General features: G+C 62.5%; 3 protein-coding genes and 1 long non-coding RNA gene across 4 annotated transcripts; all 4 read right to left on the bottom strand.

The window, feature by feature from the left end:
• Window positions 1–1,875: 1,875 nt before the first annotated feature.
• Window positions 1,876–4,806, bottom strand: LOC309684486. The gene is made up of 3 exons (XR_014270295.1): window positions 4,741–4,806; window positions 2,568–2,662; window positions 1,876–2,205 (listed from the first exon to the last, which is right to left on the bottom strand). It is a non-coding gene; the product is annotated as an uncharacterized lncRNA (long non-coding RNA).
• Window positions 4,807–6,662: 1,856 nt separating this feature from the next.
• On the bottom strand, window positions 6,663–8,307 carry LOC309684477 (ferritin, higher subunit-like). The gene is made up of 4 exons (XM_082500381.1): window positions 8,060–8,307; window positions 7,719–7,865; window positions 7,287–7,412; window positions 6,663–6,989 (listed from the first exon to the last, which is right to left on the bottom strand). The coding sequence occupies exons 1-4, from the start codon at window positions 8,159–8,161 to the stop codon at window positions 6,813–6,815; spliced, it is 552 nt and encodes a 183-aa protein (XP_082356507.1). The 5' UTR covers window positions 8,162–8,307; the 3' UTR covers window positions 6,663–6,812.
• A 148-nt stretch (window positions 8,308–8,455) lies between these two features.
• Window positions 8,456–10,265, bottom strand: LOC309684476 (apoptosis regulator BAX-like). Its single transcript, XM_082500380.1, has 6 exons — window positions 10,212–10,265; window positions 9,952–10,003; window positions 9,712–9,870; window positions 9,490–9,622; window positions 9,266–9,364; window positions 8,456–9,164 (listed from the first exon to the last, which is right to left on the bottom strand). Exons 1-6 carry the CDS (start codon window positions 10,258–10,260, stop codon window positions 9,099–9,101), a joined length of 558 nt encoding a protein of 185 aa, XP_082356506.1. The 5' UTR covers window positions 10,261–10,265; the 3' UTR covers window positions 8,456–9,098.
• Window positions 10,266–10,267: 2 nt separating this feature from the next.
• Window positions 10,268–13,035, bottom strand: LOC309684478 (apoptosis regulator BAX-like). The gene is made up of 6 exons (XM_082500382.1): window positions 12,969–13,035; window positions 12,776–12,824; window positions 12,288–12,449; window positions 12,065–12,200; window positions 11,883–11,987; window positions 10,268–11,506 (listed from the first exon to the last, which is right to left on the bottom strand). Exons 2-6 carry the CDS (start codon window positions 12,802–12,804, stop codon window positions 11,405–11,407), a joined length of 534 nt encoding a protein of 177 aa, XP_082356508.1. The 5' UTR covers window positions 12,805–12,824; window positions 12,969–13,035; the 3' UTR covers window positions 10,268–11,404.
• Between the last annotated feature and the right edge of the window lie 1,546 nt (window positions 13,036–14,581).

Genomic DNA, 14,581 nt, shown 5'->3' on the forward strand with positions numbered 1-14,581 from the left:
CATAAATATTTAGGGCATATATATTATCTGTTTACACATATATAGAATATCTGTATGGACATATCTATTCCAAATTATATATTAACGCTTACTTATTATATAGAACATCTAATTAACTACCTGTTTAAACATATTTCAACACTATCATATATTTTAAAAAATATAACTTTAAAAAAATCTTTTTATATTCTACAATCCTTTATGTAAGACAATCGCATAATAGTTGGAGATACAGGTTTTTATTTTGAACTCTTTTTATATACATAAATATTTTTTATCAATATATTGAAAAAAATAGAGATTTTACTCTTTTTCAATGTCTCATGCATATAGTTACAGGTGTTCGTGTTTTTTAATCCCCAAATGAATTGTCAGATGTTTTGGGGCTGTGACCCACCTCCTTTGGGGCAATGCCCACATGACACACACACACACCCATCCCCCACTCACCTGCTCCTCCACTGCATCATCGCCCTCCCCTGGGGACCTTGGTCTGCCCCAAATGACATCATCACCCACACAGATACACATACCACTTTTTATCCCCCTCCCCCAAAAGGCACAAAGCCACCGCACCCAGGGCTGGTCCCGTCCCCTCGGGGCGCTCAACCACCTGCAGGCAAACCTGGGCGGGGGGGGGGGGGGGGGGGGGGGACGACGTCTATTGAGCGTCACCAGAGCTGTACGGCGACACCTGAAACACAAAAAGCCCCAATTATATTTCATTTTTATTTTTGTTCGTATTATATTTGTTAACCTAACAAAGAGCACAGAAGAAAGCAGAGGAATTCCCTCACACCGAGGCACGGGGCGGCAGCGCAGCCACAGGAGGACTCCTGTAGGGAAACAGCTCAGCGCCAAATACAGCGCGGCCTTTCAAAGCCAGAGCGACTGGAACTCTTCCGGTCAGTATTAAGACTAAGTGCCGCCTGCTGCCATTCTGAGCACGGCAGTAAACCCTCGGGCTGGCTCTGGGAAACCCCTCCTGCCTTCCTCACGGCGCTGCCGCGGGGACCTCCCCCTGCCAGGCTGCCGCACAGGGCTGGGCCGTGACCAGAATCGACGCGACCGACCCCCTCAAACAGCTACAGCCTTTGCACCGCCGGTGCCACTGCTGCACACCTCGCTGGGTCGATGGAGCCGGAAGGGAAGGGTAAAACTCTGAAGAGTGTAATGAACAAGAAAGAACAAAGCTCAGTCGTTCACTTTATGCTGAAAAGGTGCACGTATGCTTATAGATAGATAGATCTATCTGCAATAAAAACACTTACACCACAAAGATATTTGACTTGCCTTTGGCACTAATTGAACTTGCCCAACTGTCAATCGATACCATTAAACTGTCCATCTCCAAAATACACAGCTATAATTCGACCCGGGGGTTTGTGTGTGCTGCACAATTAGCGGGGACACGTGGCCAGCTGCCCTGCCCAGGAGAGATGCTACTGAACTACCGCAGCAAATGCACCGCTGACAGCCAGACAGAAACCCCGCTAATATTTGGTTGCCTCTTTTTAAACATTTACTTTTTATACATTTTTTTAAGACATCCCTGTTTTTAAAGCTTTAAAACAAAATACCTAACTGCCTAAGTACACCTAATAAATTGTATGCTACAGCCATTTGGCAGTTGCAATTAAAACAACGCAAATCAGTTTGTAAATTATACGATTTTAACCTTTTTTAAAGTTCAATTTAGGATAGAAAAATCAGCAAGATAAAAAATCCCCCACATGATTTTACTGGGGAGGGGGGGATCAAATCCCCAGTGCTGCAATCCATAAGGGTACCTACCAAAAAGGACCGACAGATGGTCTGATGCTTTTGGCTGTGCTGCATGTGCAGAGGAACACGTTGTTATGACATCTCGCCTGTTACAACTGAGAACCCAAAGACTGGCAATGCCATCAAATTCAGAAGACGGGCTGTGCTTGGGCCTTTGGAAGGAAATTGACTTTTTCCTGTTTTTTTTTTAAAAAGAGAGTGCAAAATCTTGGTGCCGAACAAGGATGTTACGGAAGCAATAACTCACCAAAACCACATCGGGACTCGCTGTCACCACTTACAAGGCTGTAATGCTTCTCGGCAAAGCCCGGAACACACGCAGAAGCCACGCTGATTTGTCCCGCTTCGTCCATATCTCTTCCCTGACCTCGACTGCTTTTCGTACACAGGCTAGTATCTCCGAAAGGTTTTCCAGTACCGCTAGAGGGTATTTTAAAAACTTGTTGACCGAAAAAGCATAAAGGTTTTATCACGAAAGCAAAGTCTGTTTCTTTGGAACATCTGAACCCTTACCAACACTTTCTTCCCTCTTTTAGTACAACACTATTTTCACAGTGCCAGTTAACGGTAAGCGCACAGAAAGAGAAGATTATGCTTTCGGGAGGACAAAAGAAGCAGAGGGAAGGAAGCTTTACATTGGCACAACATGCTCCAGAACACACCTTATTTTTAATACATTCAAATATTTCATCAAAAAACGAGATTCAGCACATCCTTCCTGTTAACTTCAGAATCCGCACAACAAGGACCTTAGGAAAAACAGACACACATCAGAGACGTACCTCGTCCTCGCAGACCACTCTGGATCCTTTCCATCTGTCCCGTACCGTCAGGCAGAAGAAAGGGCGACCGCGGAGAAAGGCTGGCCGTTGACAATCTGCCGAGAGAGGAAAAAACCCTTTAGCATAAAGCTGGGTAGGAGTCTCAAGCTGCCTTATTCCCTGAAGGTTTGCCAAGAAGACAGCTGGGCGGAGGAAAAAGTACTTGGCATCATCTTTGGGACGGTTCTTGGGGCAGGCCACGAGAGCTCTTGCATTTTTCAGACAACCCTGCCTTTTGTTGACTCTTCAGTTGCACTAGAGCCACCTTCCCGGCTGCACACAGGTGACAGACACGGACAGGTACGTCTTCTCAAGCCTACGTACAGCCAAGGTTTCCTCACCCTAGACGGCCCGAGGTGAGCATTTTTTTTACAGGGTACAGCAACCCACCGGCCCGCTGAACCGCCTCCTTCCAGAAAAGCAATGATTTTTGCCAGGCCCTTTCTCCAGACGGTCAAGAGCTTTTAAAACCACCAGAGAGGTGCCTGGCGTGGATTTAACCCCCCAGGGAAGAGGCCAGGCTCCTCGCCAGCAGAAGGACCACTCGCCTCCCCGCTGCTCATGGCTCCTCGCTGGGGACAGTCCAGCCTGCACGCAGCCGCTCCTTCTCCTTACAAGCTCCAGTTACTTGCAACTGTCTGGGCTTTTCACAAGGGTGTCCTTCAATCACTGTCATAACTTGAGTATTGTGATTAAACACCACAGCTGACACGGTATAAATATCAATTAGTTTGTGTGACTAATTACTTAATAATTAAACAGCATACAAAAAAAGAGCTGGACTCAAAAAGGAGAGGGTTCTGATGTGTGGAAATGAGACTCCAGAGACTCCACAACTGAGAAGGCTGTAAAGTAGGTATGTTTATTCGGCGCCGGGCAGCACAGGGGGCCGCCCCACCACAATCGTGCACACCCAATGTACTTAATTACATAATCATAAGATTTCCCAATACACCTATACATATGCATAACCTGTCCCCGCTTAGTATTAAAATTAGCTCTAAGAAGTCATTTTCATAAACTCTTCCCAACTGCGCTTGCGCAGCGTCTCCTGGTAGTGGTCACTGAGGGTCGTGAGGATGAAGGCTGCTGATTCTTCTTCATCACCACAAGTAACCTTTTGTCCCTGCACAGACTCAGTTCTTTGGTCTTTGTCCAGACCGCAGGGTTGGTTTCAGCCGCTTTTCAAGGCCTTCTCTTATTCGTTATCAGGAGCTGTCCTTGGCAATGTCTCAAGACTTCTTGCTTTATCCATTTTTTTTTTTTTTTTTTAATCAGGCCCGCCCTTTAGGTTATGAATCACTACTAATCAATCAGTACACAGTGTGTTATTGTCTCTATCATATACCCCCGACTCAGTTCTCCGCAAAGACCCCCTCAGACACAGAGTTCAGTCTGCTGCACGCCTGCCTCCTGAACTCGGGGGTCCCACAGAACCAGACCCCCACCTCGGGGGAGGCTCCACACACCCTGCCCACCCCCTGCTTTACCCCGCAGCCTCCAATGCCCTCCCACCCCTCTCTGCCTCCCACCCCACTACAAAACCAGCCAAATGGGAGTCTGCTCTCGGCCACCCAAACCAGTTCACTTACCACCGTTTCCGAGCCCCAAACCCCAGTTCCTGGGCCTCTTCTCAAGCCCCAAAAACGCAGGACTGGACCCCCGCTCCTCAGCCCAGAGCCACACAACTCCGTCTGTTTCTCAGCCCCCAAACCAGCCCCGGGAGCCTGCTTTCCAGCCCCAAGGGCAGAACACCTGCTTTCGAATTCAGGCTCCCAAACAGCTCACCCCCTCTGCTTCCTCAACCCCTCCGCAGCCCCCGCGGGCCATGCTGAGGGCCGGGGGCGGCGCAGCCACCCCACAGCCCGCCACCCCCAGGGCCCACAGACACTTTTGGGGAGCGCTGGGCAAGTGCGGAGGGCCCGACCCCACCGCGCTGCGGGGAAGCACCGGCACGGCCCGGGGAACCGCTTCACTATCGCCCTTTCGCGCTTTATTTCTCCGGCACCACCAGCTCCGCACCCCAGGCCGAAAGGCTCCGCAGGGAGCCCGGCCCAGACACCCCCGTTTCGAGCCTGCAGTACCCCCCCCTCAGGCCCCCTGTTCGCCCAGACCCCCTCAGGTCCCCCCTCACCTTAACGCGCTGCCAACTGTCTCAATACGTGCTCACGACGTGCTCGCGGCGGCACCGCGGGCCGGGCCCGGCCCGGGACCCGTTCGCTGGACCCCACTTTGTCCCCCGCGCCGCGCCGCTCCGCTGCGACTTCGAGCTGGGCGCCATTTTACCCCGGCCCCCTCCGCTTCCGGAGCGCTCCCGACGGCCCGCCCACTCCTCGCGACCATTGGCCGTCTCCCGTAACCCCGCCTTGGAGCCCCGTTCCATTGGTCTGGAGTCGCGTCAATCTCCCTCTCGCCCCACCCCGACGACGCGATCCGACGAATCGAAGCGCGGCTCCCGCACTGTGATTGGTCCGCCCTCCCGCCCATCGGCCCCGGAGCGGTTGCCATGGGGAAGAGGCACCTGAGGCGGCGCGGGGCCGTTGCCAGGGCGACGGGGAGGTGCGGCCGGGCCTGACGAAAAGGGGGAGGATTCACCAAAACCCGGCGTTTGCTTCTTAAAAACTTTAGACATTTGTGTGCCACAGCACTAAATAAACCGGTTGCGCAGCCCGCCCCCCCCCCGCAGCGCTCCCTGGGGCCAGGCACTTCGAAGGGGGACGCGGCTCCCGCAGCTCGGGGGGCACCAGCCAGCAATTGCGGGGGGGGGGCGGCAGGCACGGCCCTAGGGGTGACGGGGGAGACTCCGGGGCAGCTCTGGCGAGGCGCCCGACGTCTGCGCCTGCCGGGGGCGCCCGCCTGCTTCCCCTCTCGCCTTCCGTCCGCGCTCGGGTAAGCCCCGGGGGCTGCCCGGAGCCGGCTCGCCTCCAGCGCACCGGCAGGCTGCCGCAGCGGGCAGTTTGAAGCTTGACGCCCCGCCAACCCCCGGGCCGCCAGCGGGCAGGAGACACCCCCGCCCCCGGCGAAGGGTTTCGCTCGTCTCCCCGGTGCTTCTGGCTCCCCGCTGCCGCCGGGGACGGCGCCCGGTAACCGCCCGTGCGGGGGCGGCGCTGCACCACCGCGCCTCGGCCACGAGAGTACAGCAGCAGCGGCGGCGAGAACGAGGCGGGGCAGGGAGGGGCAAGGAGGCGGGGCCGGGTAAGGAGGCGGGGCCGAAGGGGCGGGGCGAAATGGGATAGGAAGCAGGCCCGAGGAATGGCGCATGTTTTCCCCGAATTGTTTGTTGTTTTTTTTTTTTTTCTTGCTTTCCCATAACATTCAGTTTCGCGGCTTTTCAGCGCTTTTCCACAACATAAAAATATGTGACTTTAACTTTTGGGGTTTTTTTCGCATGAAAACAGGGGCAAGGTTTGCTTTCCAACTGCACCAATCCAGGCAGATTTTGTTACCCCCCCCTCCCAAATTATGATTTATTTTTTTTTCTCCCCCAAACCAGCAGCTTCCACTCTGGGTGCATGGCCCAACAGGGGAAAGCATGGTGCGAGGGGGGCTGCAGGGGTGGCCTTGAAGGAACGATGGAGTTCAAGGAAGTCCTGCAATGTGACCAGAGATGCAGGAGTGGTCCCAAAGAGACAAAGGGGGGGGACACCCCCCCACTGTCCCCGGGGACACAGCATGGCCGATGGAACCACGATGCACAGCACGCAGCGCAGAGCGACACGGCTGCCCGCAGGCCATGGCAGCGACCGGCACCCCCTAGCCCACCATGTGTCCCCACTGCCTGGGACCTGGGGGCTGCACACCACACACCCCCCCACCCCGTAGTATTCTCCCGGGGGTGCTGGTTGCAGGGGGGTGCCCCCCACCAGTGCTGAGCCATGTCCGTCCATCCATCTGCACATCCTCCCGTGTCACCCTGGGGGTCACCCCCGTGGCCAGGGGGCAGGCAGCAGGCACCCCGTTCCCCCCAGGATGGGCATGACCCCCGAGCCAGCCCTCAGAGCACCAGGCGGGGGGAAGCAGGACCCCCGGGGTTGGCATTCAAAGGCGACAGACAGGGAGGCAACAACAGACCCTTTATTGGAGTCATGCTGGGGGGAAGACCCCCAGCAGGTGAGCCCCCTTGGATGGGGCAGGAGGGGTTACAGGGTCTGGGGGAGGGGGGGAGCCCTGGGAGGGGGGTCCCAGGGGGCCGCCCGTGGGGGTTGTTCAGCTGCGCTCCTCCAGACTGAGGCGGTCAAAGAGGTACTCGCCGAGGCCGCTGGGGGCACCCCCCGGCTCCCCGGCCCCCCTAGCCAGGCGCCGCAGGTTGGTGATGTGGTCTCCCAGCAATTTGATGGCCTTAACCTGCTCGTCCAGGTAGTGGGACTCAAGGAAGTCGCAGAGCTAAGAGGGAAAAGGGCATCAGCCAGGGCTGGGGAGGGGCCGCAGGACGGGGACAGAGGGCTGGGGAGGGGACCTCGGGGGGGGCAGGGACCCCCAGGGGCCACTGGAGACCCAAGGGAGGTACAAGGGTAAGGCCCGCAAGTCCAGGCAGAGACGCTGGACGGGCAGGGGACCGGGGACGGGGACACTCGGGGACGGGGACAAGACCCCAAGGGATGCACACGGGAAAAGGAAGGGGGCTGCCCCCAGCAGTGTCTCGAGAGGAAGACCCTGTAGGGGAGTGGGGGTGTGACTCACATGGGGGTCCCCCTTCTCAGAGGCCAGGCGGTGCAGGTCCAGCAGCGCCTGGTTCACCGACTTCTCCAGCTGCAGCGCCGCCTCCAGCGCCTCCAGTGCCGAGCCCCAGGTGTCACGCTCCGGCTTCTGGGGAGGGGGACAAGGACAGTCAACCCGGGGAGGGGGACATCCCCCGTGCAGCCAAGGCACCCCAACGCAGCCCAGGCAACCCACCCCCCATAGCCATGCCCCCCTGTTCAGCGCAGGCACCCCCAAGCATGTGTGCCCCCCCCCCCCGCCCCGCAGCCTGGGCACCCCAACGCAGCCCAGGCAACCCCCATAGTTGTGCCCCCCAAACACGTGCGACTCCCCCAGCACACCCTGGGCACTGCTATGCAGCCCGGGCCCCCCAACACGGCTGTGACCCGCCCAGAACGCGGCGCAGACCCCCACCTTGACGTCGTTCAGCAGCACGCGGCCACCGCGGCGCGTCTGGAGACGCAGCAGCCCCTCGGCATGTTCCCGTTCCTCCTTGGACTGCTCCAGGAAGAAATGTCCCAACCGGGGCAGTGCCACATCATCCCGCTCGAAGTAGAATGCCTGCAGGACGGGAGGTCAGGGGGGGGGCACCGCGGGTACCCCCCCCAGCCCCAGCTCCACCCAAGACAACCCCCGACCCCTCCCGCCACCCTCCCCTTATCTCGCCCTCGCAGGCGGCACCGCCAACCAGTTCCAGGGAGGATGGCCCCAAGGGAGACGGGGCGCAGGGGGGTCCCACGGCCCCCAGCCCTTACCATGGAGAGGTAGACATAGGAGGCATGGAGCTCCATGTTGGCCATACGGTTGACGGCGGCCTCGCAGTCGCGGTGGTAGTTCTGGCGGATCTGGGAGTCCATGGCGGGCGGTTGGACGGGTGGATGCAGTGGCGGGATGGACAGGCGGACGGACGGACGGACGGCGGGGCGGGAGCAGGCCGGTTCCGTTCAAGCACTGTTGAAGCGAGAACGCGGCTCTGCCCGCACAAAGCCCGGCGGGAGGTTTATATGGTGCCACCAGTGGGCGGGGAGAGGGGACCAGGCTGGGGGCTGCACCTCCCCCACCCCCCGGGATGGGGACCCAGGGATGGGGGGGGGGGGAGAGGATGGAGGGGGAGGGGGTCACCCCTGCCTGCCCCACACCAGGAACCCAGTCAGCCCCCCCTAAAACTTCGGGAAGGGACCTCATCAACCCCCCACACCCCCCCCGGAAAGACCCAGGGCTATGCGGGGGGAGGGGGGGGGGGGGCGGGGCGGCCTTGGCCCTTGTCCCCGTTTGTCACACGGTCCGAGTCAGCATGACTGGGCAGGAGCGGGAGGGGGGGTCCAACCCCTGTTCCCCCCACCCCGGGAAGAGATGAGGGCTGCCCGGGGAGGGGGTAGCGGCTCAAGGGTACATATTTCCCCCGCCCCCCCCCCCCCCCCCCCCGGCTCTGGGGCACAAGGAGCCTGGGCTGGACTGGGGGGAGGAGGAGAGGAGGGGACTTGTTTGGGGGGGGGGGGGTCAGTCCTGGTCCTGACCCAGTTGGTGAGGCTGCAATCGCTTGTTAATTGGAGTTTAATGAACGGGGGTTATGATGGGGGGGGGGGGTCAGGGTGGTATAAGGGGCAAAGGAGCTGATTCAGCCTAAAATAAAAGGGGTGGGGCATAAAAGAGGAACTCGGCCCCAAGGAGGTGCTGACTCAGCACATCCACTGCTCCAGGAACAGGGGGGGCTCGGAAGGGCTGGGGGGGTTGGGCTGGGGCGGCGTAGCCCCCACCCCACAGGGACCAGCTCCTCCCTTCAGCCTTTACTTCTCAGGGCTCCCCACGGCATGGGGGTCCCAACTCGGCTGCAGTGGGGGTGTAGCTGAGGATGGAGCCCTGCAAGGAGAGAAGGGGGGGGGTCAGCAGTGGGGGGGGGGGGGGGGGGTAGCCCCAGAAACAAACACACACCCCCGCCATGGGGCTAAGCCCCCGCTCACCCAGCCACCCTGCTGCTGGATCCAGGCGGCGATCCGGCGCTGCAGGAAGGACACAGCCCAGTCCAGGATGGTCCGGAGGGGGTTGTTGCCCCACAGTGCCTGTGGGGACCCCGGTGTCCATCAGCCCCAGCCTCCCCCTCCCCACCCACGGCTGCCCACAGGACCCTGCCATCCGGGCCCCCTCCAGGGGACACAGGCACCCGGACACCCCCCCCCCGACCCACCTGCATGACCACCCGGTAGGTGAAGTAGAAGAAGACGACGACGCGGCCCCAGTTGATGCCATCCTGGAAGAGCTGGTTGGAGACCTCCGCCAGGGCGGGCAGGGGGTCACAGCCGGCCAGGGCCTTCACCAGGCTGGGGGGGGGGGGGGACACAGGGGCGGGGGTGAGGCTTAGGGGGGTGGGTTGGTTGGGGGGGGCTGTGGGGCACCTCGGGGGTCTCACCTGTCCATCTCGGGGTCCTGGCTCAGGCGGCCCCAGACGCGCAGGGTGGCTCCCTGCAGTGTGGCCACAGCGGTCTCTTCCCCTGCCTCGCCCCCCAGCTCCTCGGGGGGCACCTGCCGGGGCAGCCCCCTCTCCTGCTCCAGCAGGGTGAGGACAAACCTGGGATGGAGGGGGGGGCAGTTAGGAAGGGGCGCAGGCAGGCCCTCACAGCCCCCCGGCAGGGAGAACCCCTCAACTCACCCCCGGAGCAGGGCACCCCCGATCCGCACGATGCAGGAGATGCTCTTGGCGCCTGGGGGGACACAGTGGAGAGAACAAGGGGGGTCCACCATCCTCACCCAGCCCCACAGATGCCCCCCCCCCCCAGACCCCCAGAAGGGGCCCAGGCATCCAGTCCCCCCCCCCTCCCCCCCACCAGCCACGTGGCTAAAGTGAAATGAAAGTAAAAGTGGCCCTGCCCTGCCCCCCCCACCCCCCTCCTGCCCCCCCACTCCCTGTACCTGCCTCCTGTGCGGCATCCAGGAGCCCCCCACCCTCCTGCCCCTCCATCCCGCAACCCCGGGACCCACAGGACTCCCCAACACCTGGGTGTCCCCGTCCCCCCCCCCGCCATGGGCGGAGCGAGACAGGGTGACACAGTGACACTCCTTTGGGGATCCCCAAGGGGGTTTCGGGGGGGACCGGGGTGGGTGACAACAGCCAGAGTACAGCGTGGGAGGGGGGGGACACGCCCCGACACGAAGCATCACGTCGGCTCCGTTTCCCCTTTATTTCCAGACATCAAAATACCCGATACAAAACAAGGTACAAAAAGGAGGAAAAAAAAAAAAGGAAAACCAGAGGGGGGGGGGGGGGGGGCACCCCCCACGACATCATTTCATGACATCACCCCCCAGAGCACCGACTGGGGGGAGGGAGGGGTGGTCATTCTGCCCCCACCCTGGGGCAGATCCTTGGGGACACTGATTGCGAAGTGGGGACCTCCGAAACCGGGGGTGAGGGGAGGGGGGTGTAAACGGGGTGGAGGGGTACGGCCCCCCCACCCTGAAAGCCACCACCAGGGAGGGGCCTTCACCCCGGGGAGGGGGGTATTGCACCTGGGGGGGCCTTTCTCAGGGCAGGGAGCCCCCAATAAATACCCGACCTGCAGCCATGGCTGCAACCCTCCCCCCGCCCTCCCCCCCCAGCCCCCCTTTTGGGGGTCACAGAGACACACACGCCTCCCCCCCATATCGGGGGAGGCGGGGCTGGGACCTCAGGACCCCACCCAAAGCACCACAAGTCCTGGGGTCAAACCGCTCCAAGGCCAGGGCTGCACTGGGGGGGGGACCCCAGCACCGGGACTGGGGGGGGTGTGGGGTGTGTGAAGCTGTGTGCCCTCCCCCAAATCCAGAGGGATCCCAGCCGTGGCCCCTGGGCACGTTTGCCCACCACTGTCACAGGAAGGTCTGGGGAGGGGGGGGCACAGCTGCCCTGGGGGAGGGAGGGTCCCCCCAGCTCAGCCCCCCCCTGAAGTTCACGTCGAGTCCTAACAAAGTCCTGTTTGTTAAAAAGTGCCCCCCCCTCCTGGAAGGCACAGCGCCCAAGGGGCCGGACGGAGGGGTCGGCACCATCCGTGCCGGCAGGGGCCAGTCCTGGGGAGTGGTGGGGGGGGGTTGGTTTAGGCTGTGCCCCCCCCTCCCCCCAAAAAAGTCTACGACATCTTCCAGATGGTAAGCGAGGCCGTGAGGACGCCGGCGGCGAAGATGGTGATGGTCTGCCAAGTCGGGGTGCCGAAGTAGGAGAGGAGCCCTTCCTGGGGGGGGAGGTAGGGGGGGGAAGGAGGGGGCATCAGCCATATGTCAGGGTCCCCACCGCAGGCAGAACCAGACCCCTGCACCCCCTCCCCGCGGCAGAAAATGCGTTGGTGAGAAGCAGAACAGGGGCTACGGGGGAGGCGGCAGCCAGGAGGTGGGGTGAGGAGCAAAGCAGGTGTCACGGCAGGGGGGTCTTCCTTCCCCCCCCCCCCCCCCCCCCCCCCAGCCAAGCAGCACAACGCAATTAAAACCTTCGGGGTCAAAAGTCTTTGGGAGAGAAAATCAGCACAGGCCTCCCATGCGGCACATGGGGGGATCCGAAATGGGGCTCAGCCCGCCCGTCCCCCCGTGCCCCCCGTGCCCCCCAGGACTCACCCATCCTCCCTGGGCCTGGATCCAAGCCAGGACGTGCTCCCGCATGTACTCCATGGTCCATCCCAGGATGGTCCGGACCAGCTCGGGGACTTTGGTGCAGAGTGCCTGCAGAGACAGGGAAGGAGGTCAGAGGGGGCTTGGGGGGGCTCGGGGGGTGCTCAGGAGAGGTGCACAGGGCCCACCTTCAGCACCAGTTTGCAGGCGAAGTAGAAGAGGGCAACAACGCGGCCCCAGTTGAAGGTGCCGTCGGCAAACATCTCTGCAGCCACGCGGAAGAAGAGCTCCTTGGGGGCATGGCACCCCACCTGCTCGATCATCCTGGGGGGCGTCGGTGGGGCTGGTTAGCATGGGGAGGGCAGCAGCAGGGGGGGACACCCCCCTCCCCTCCCGGCACCCCCCACCCACCTCTGCAGCTCCGTGTTGCTGTCGAGCTCGTCCCCGATGCGGCGCAGGCACTCGCTCAGGCGCTTGGTGTCAGGGCTGCTGGGCTGCGGCCCCCCCAGCTCCGCCTGGCTCAGGGCCACTGCCTGCGCGTCCCCGCAGCGCTCCACGCGGTCCCGGATGAACCTGGGGGGGCAGGAGGGACCCCCGGAGTTCTGGAGAGCCGCCTGAGGGCCCCCCCCCCCGCCCAAAGCCCCTGCCACTCGGGGGGCTCCCCCAGACCCCCACCAGACCCCCTGCCAGCCGAGGGGATCCCCCAAGCCACAAACCCCCACACACCCCCCCAAGGACCCTGCTAGCAAAGGGGGCTCCCACAGGCCCCCCCCGTTCTCCCGGCAACCCCCCACGCACACTCCCCTGCCAGTCGGGGGGATACCCCAGGCCCCCGCACCCCCCGCCCGTTCTCCCGGCGGGCCCCCCCTCCCCCAACCCCCGACCCCCCCCCCACTCACCCCCGCAGCAGGATCGCCCCCGTCCGCATGATCTGGTCCGACGAGGCCCCTGCAGAGAAGGAGCGGGGGTGGAGGGGGGGGGGGCGCTGAACAGGAGGAAGCGGGGATCGGGCCCGGGCACGCACAGGCCGCGCCCCCCCCCCCCCTCGTAGGCCCCCGGGGGTCCCACCCGCTCGCTCGTCCCCCAACTCACCGCCGCCCCCCGGGGGCGGGTCGGGCTCTCGGCCGCCGGAGCCGCCGCCGCCGCCGCCGCCCCCCCCCGCTTCCCCGCCACCGCCGCCGCCGCTGCCGCCACCACCGCCGCCGCCCCGCTGGGCCGCCGCCGCCGCCGCCATCGCCGCCCGCACCACGTGGTCCGGGGCGCCGGCGTCACGTGACACCCGCGGCGGGAAGGAGCGGCTGACCGACCGCGCCCCGGTCACGTGGGGCCACGAAGGGGCCGGAGGGAGATTCGGGGGGTTTCGGGGGGGGGGGTCCGGAGGCGGCAGAGTGGCCGTGTAGCCGTCGGAGGTGGCCACCGAGCAGCTGCCGGGGCGAAGGGCGGCGGCAGCACGAAGCCCCCGGCGCTGGAGGAGGGGCCGAGAGGGCGGTTTGGGGGGGGATCGCCCCCATCCCTAACCCCCTCCCGCCCGTTGTGACTCCCCCCACCCGCCGTACCGGCGGCGCAGGGCGGGCGAGGCTTCGAGCGGAGGTGTGAGGACGGCCCGGGGGGTGCCTGACAGGGCGCCCAGCCCCAGCAGCATGAGGAAGAGGAGGGGACCCCCCCGGCGCCCCGCTCTGCCCGACCCACCGGGACCCCCCCCAAACTCTGCCCGACCCACCGGGACCCCCCCCCCATCGGGGTGCACTCGGGCTGGGCGCACAGCAGATCATGGCAGGGCTGGGGCGCCCCGAGACCCCTCCGCCGGGCTCCCCGGGGGGGTCGGGGCAGCTCTGCCGGGGGGGGGGTGCTGGAGGGAGCGGGAGAGGTGGAGGGGGCTCCAGGCAGTGACGCAGTGCAGTGCCACAAACCTGGAGAGGGACACATCAGACCGGGGGACGCGTGGGACCACCCACCCCCCACCCCCCCACAAGTGTCCCCCCGATGCCACCTCTCCCACGGCGGCAGAGTGAGTCCCTGAGGGTGTGCTGAGCGCCCCCCCCCAGCACTGCCCTGAAAGCCCCCGGCACCCCGGGCTGCGTCCCCCGCAGCGTGGCCAGCGGGGCGAGGGGGGGTTCTGCCCCTCTACGCCGCTCTGCTCTGGGGAGACCCCCCCGCAGTGCTGCCTCCGGCTCGGGGGGTCCCCACAGCAGAAGGCCCCGGAGCTGTTGGAGCGGGGCCGGAGGGGGCCCCGGAGATGCTGGGAGGGCTGGAGCCCCTCTGCTGGGAGAGGTGGGGGGGGGTCAGCCTGGAGAGGAGAAGGCTCCGGGGAGACCTCAGAGCCCCTTCCAGTGCCTAAAGGGGCTCCGGGAGAGCTGGGGAGGCCTTTGACCGCTCCGACCTCGTTGATTTGCCATCTCCCAGGAGGAGGTTGTCACCTCTGTATCTTCTGCTTTGGGCTTCTTGCGCTGGCGGAACTGAAAACGCCCGGACTGAGGGAAAACACTGTCAAAACATCTGTGTGCTACCAACTCTTTTTCTGAACACTCAAACCCCAAACGCAGCTGGGGAAATTACGAAGAAAATTAACGTGGCCTAAAGGCTTCAGCAAATCTACCCACTCACGCTAAGTACAGCTGAGACAGCATAAATCACACCGTATTACAACCCGGAGTAATTTATTCTAATTAAATCTTACTCATTTAAGACAAACAACTACCGTTGCT

Source organism: Vanellus vanellus (assembly GCF_965231255.1).
Source record: "Vanellus vanellus genome assembly, contig: HAP1_SCAFFOLD_529, whole genome shotgun sequence".
Taxonomy (NCBI): domain Eukaryota; kingdom Metazoa; phylum Chordata; class Aves; order Charadriiformes; family Charadriidae; genus Vanellus; species Vanellus vanellus.

Bases quoted from the DNA above. Each gene is read 5' to 3' on its own strand.
- LOC309684477 (XM_082500381.1), bottom strand. From the start codon at position 8,161: ATGGACTCCCAGATCCGCCAGAACTACCACCGCGACTGCGAGGCCGCC. The intron at 7,866-8,059 runs GTAAGGGCTGGG...CCCGTCCTGCAG, and splicing joins CCTATGTCTACCTCTCCATG to GCATTCTACTTCGAGCGGGA. The intron at 7,413-7,718 runs GTGGGGGTCTGC...CCCCCTCCCCAG, and splicing joins TGCTGCTGAACGACGTCAAG to AAGCCGGAGCGTGACACCTG.
- LOC309684476 (XM_082500380.1), bottom strand. From the start codon at position 10,260: ATGGAGGGGCAGGAGGGTGGGGGGCTCCTGGATGCCGCACAGGAGGCA. The intron at 10,004-10,211 runs GTACAGGGAGTG...GTGTCCCCCCAG, and splicing joins GGATGCCGCACAGGAGGCAG to GCGCCAAGAGCATCTCCTGC. The intron at 9,165-9,265 runs GTGAGCGGGGGC...CTCTCCTTGCAG, and splicing joins TCCAGCAGCAGGGTGGCTGG to GGCTCCATCCTCAGCTACAC.
- LOC309684478 (XM_082500382.1), bottom strand. From the start codon at position 12,804: ATGCGGACGGGGGCGATCCTGCTGCGGGG. The intron at 12,201-12,287 runs GTGGGTGGGGGG...GACGCCCCCCAG, and splicing joins AGCAACACGGAGCTGCAGAG to GATGATCGAGCAGGTGGGGT. The intron at 11,507-11,882 runs GTGAGTCCTGGG...CTCCCCCCCCAG, and splicing joins TCCAGGCCCAGGGAGGATGG to GAAGGGCTCCTCTCCTACTT.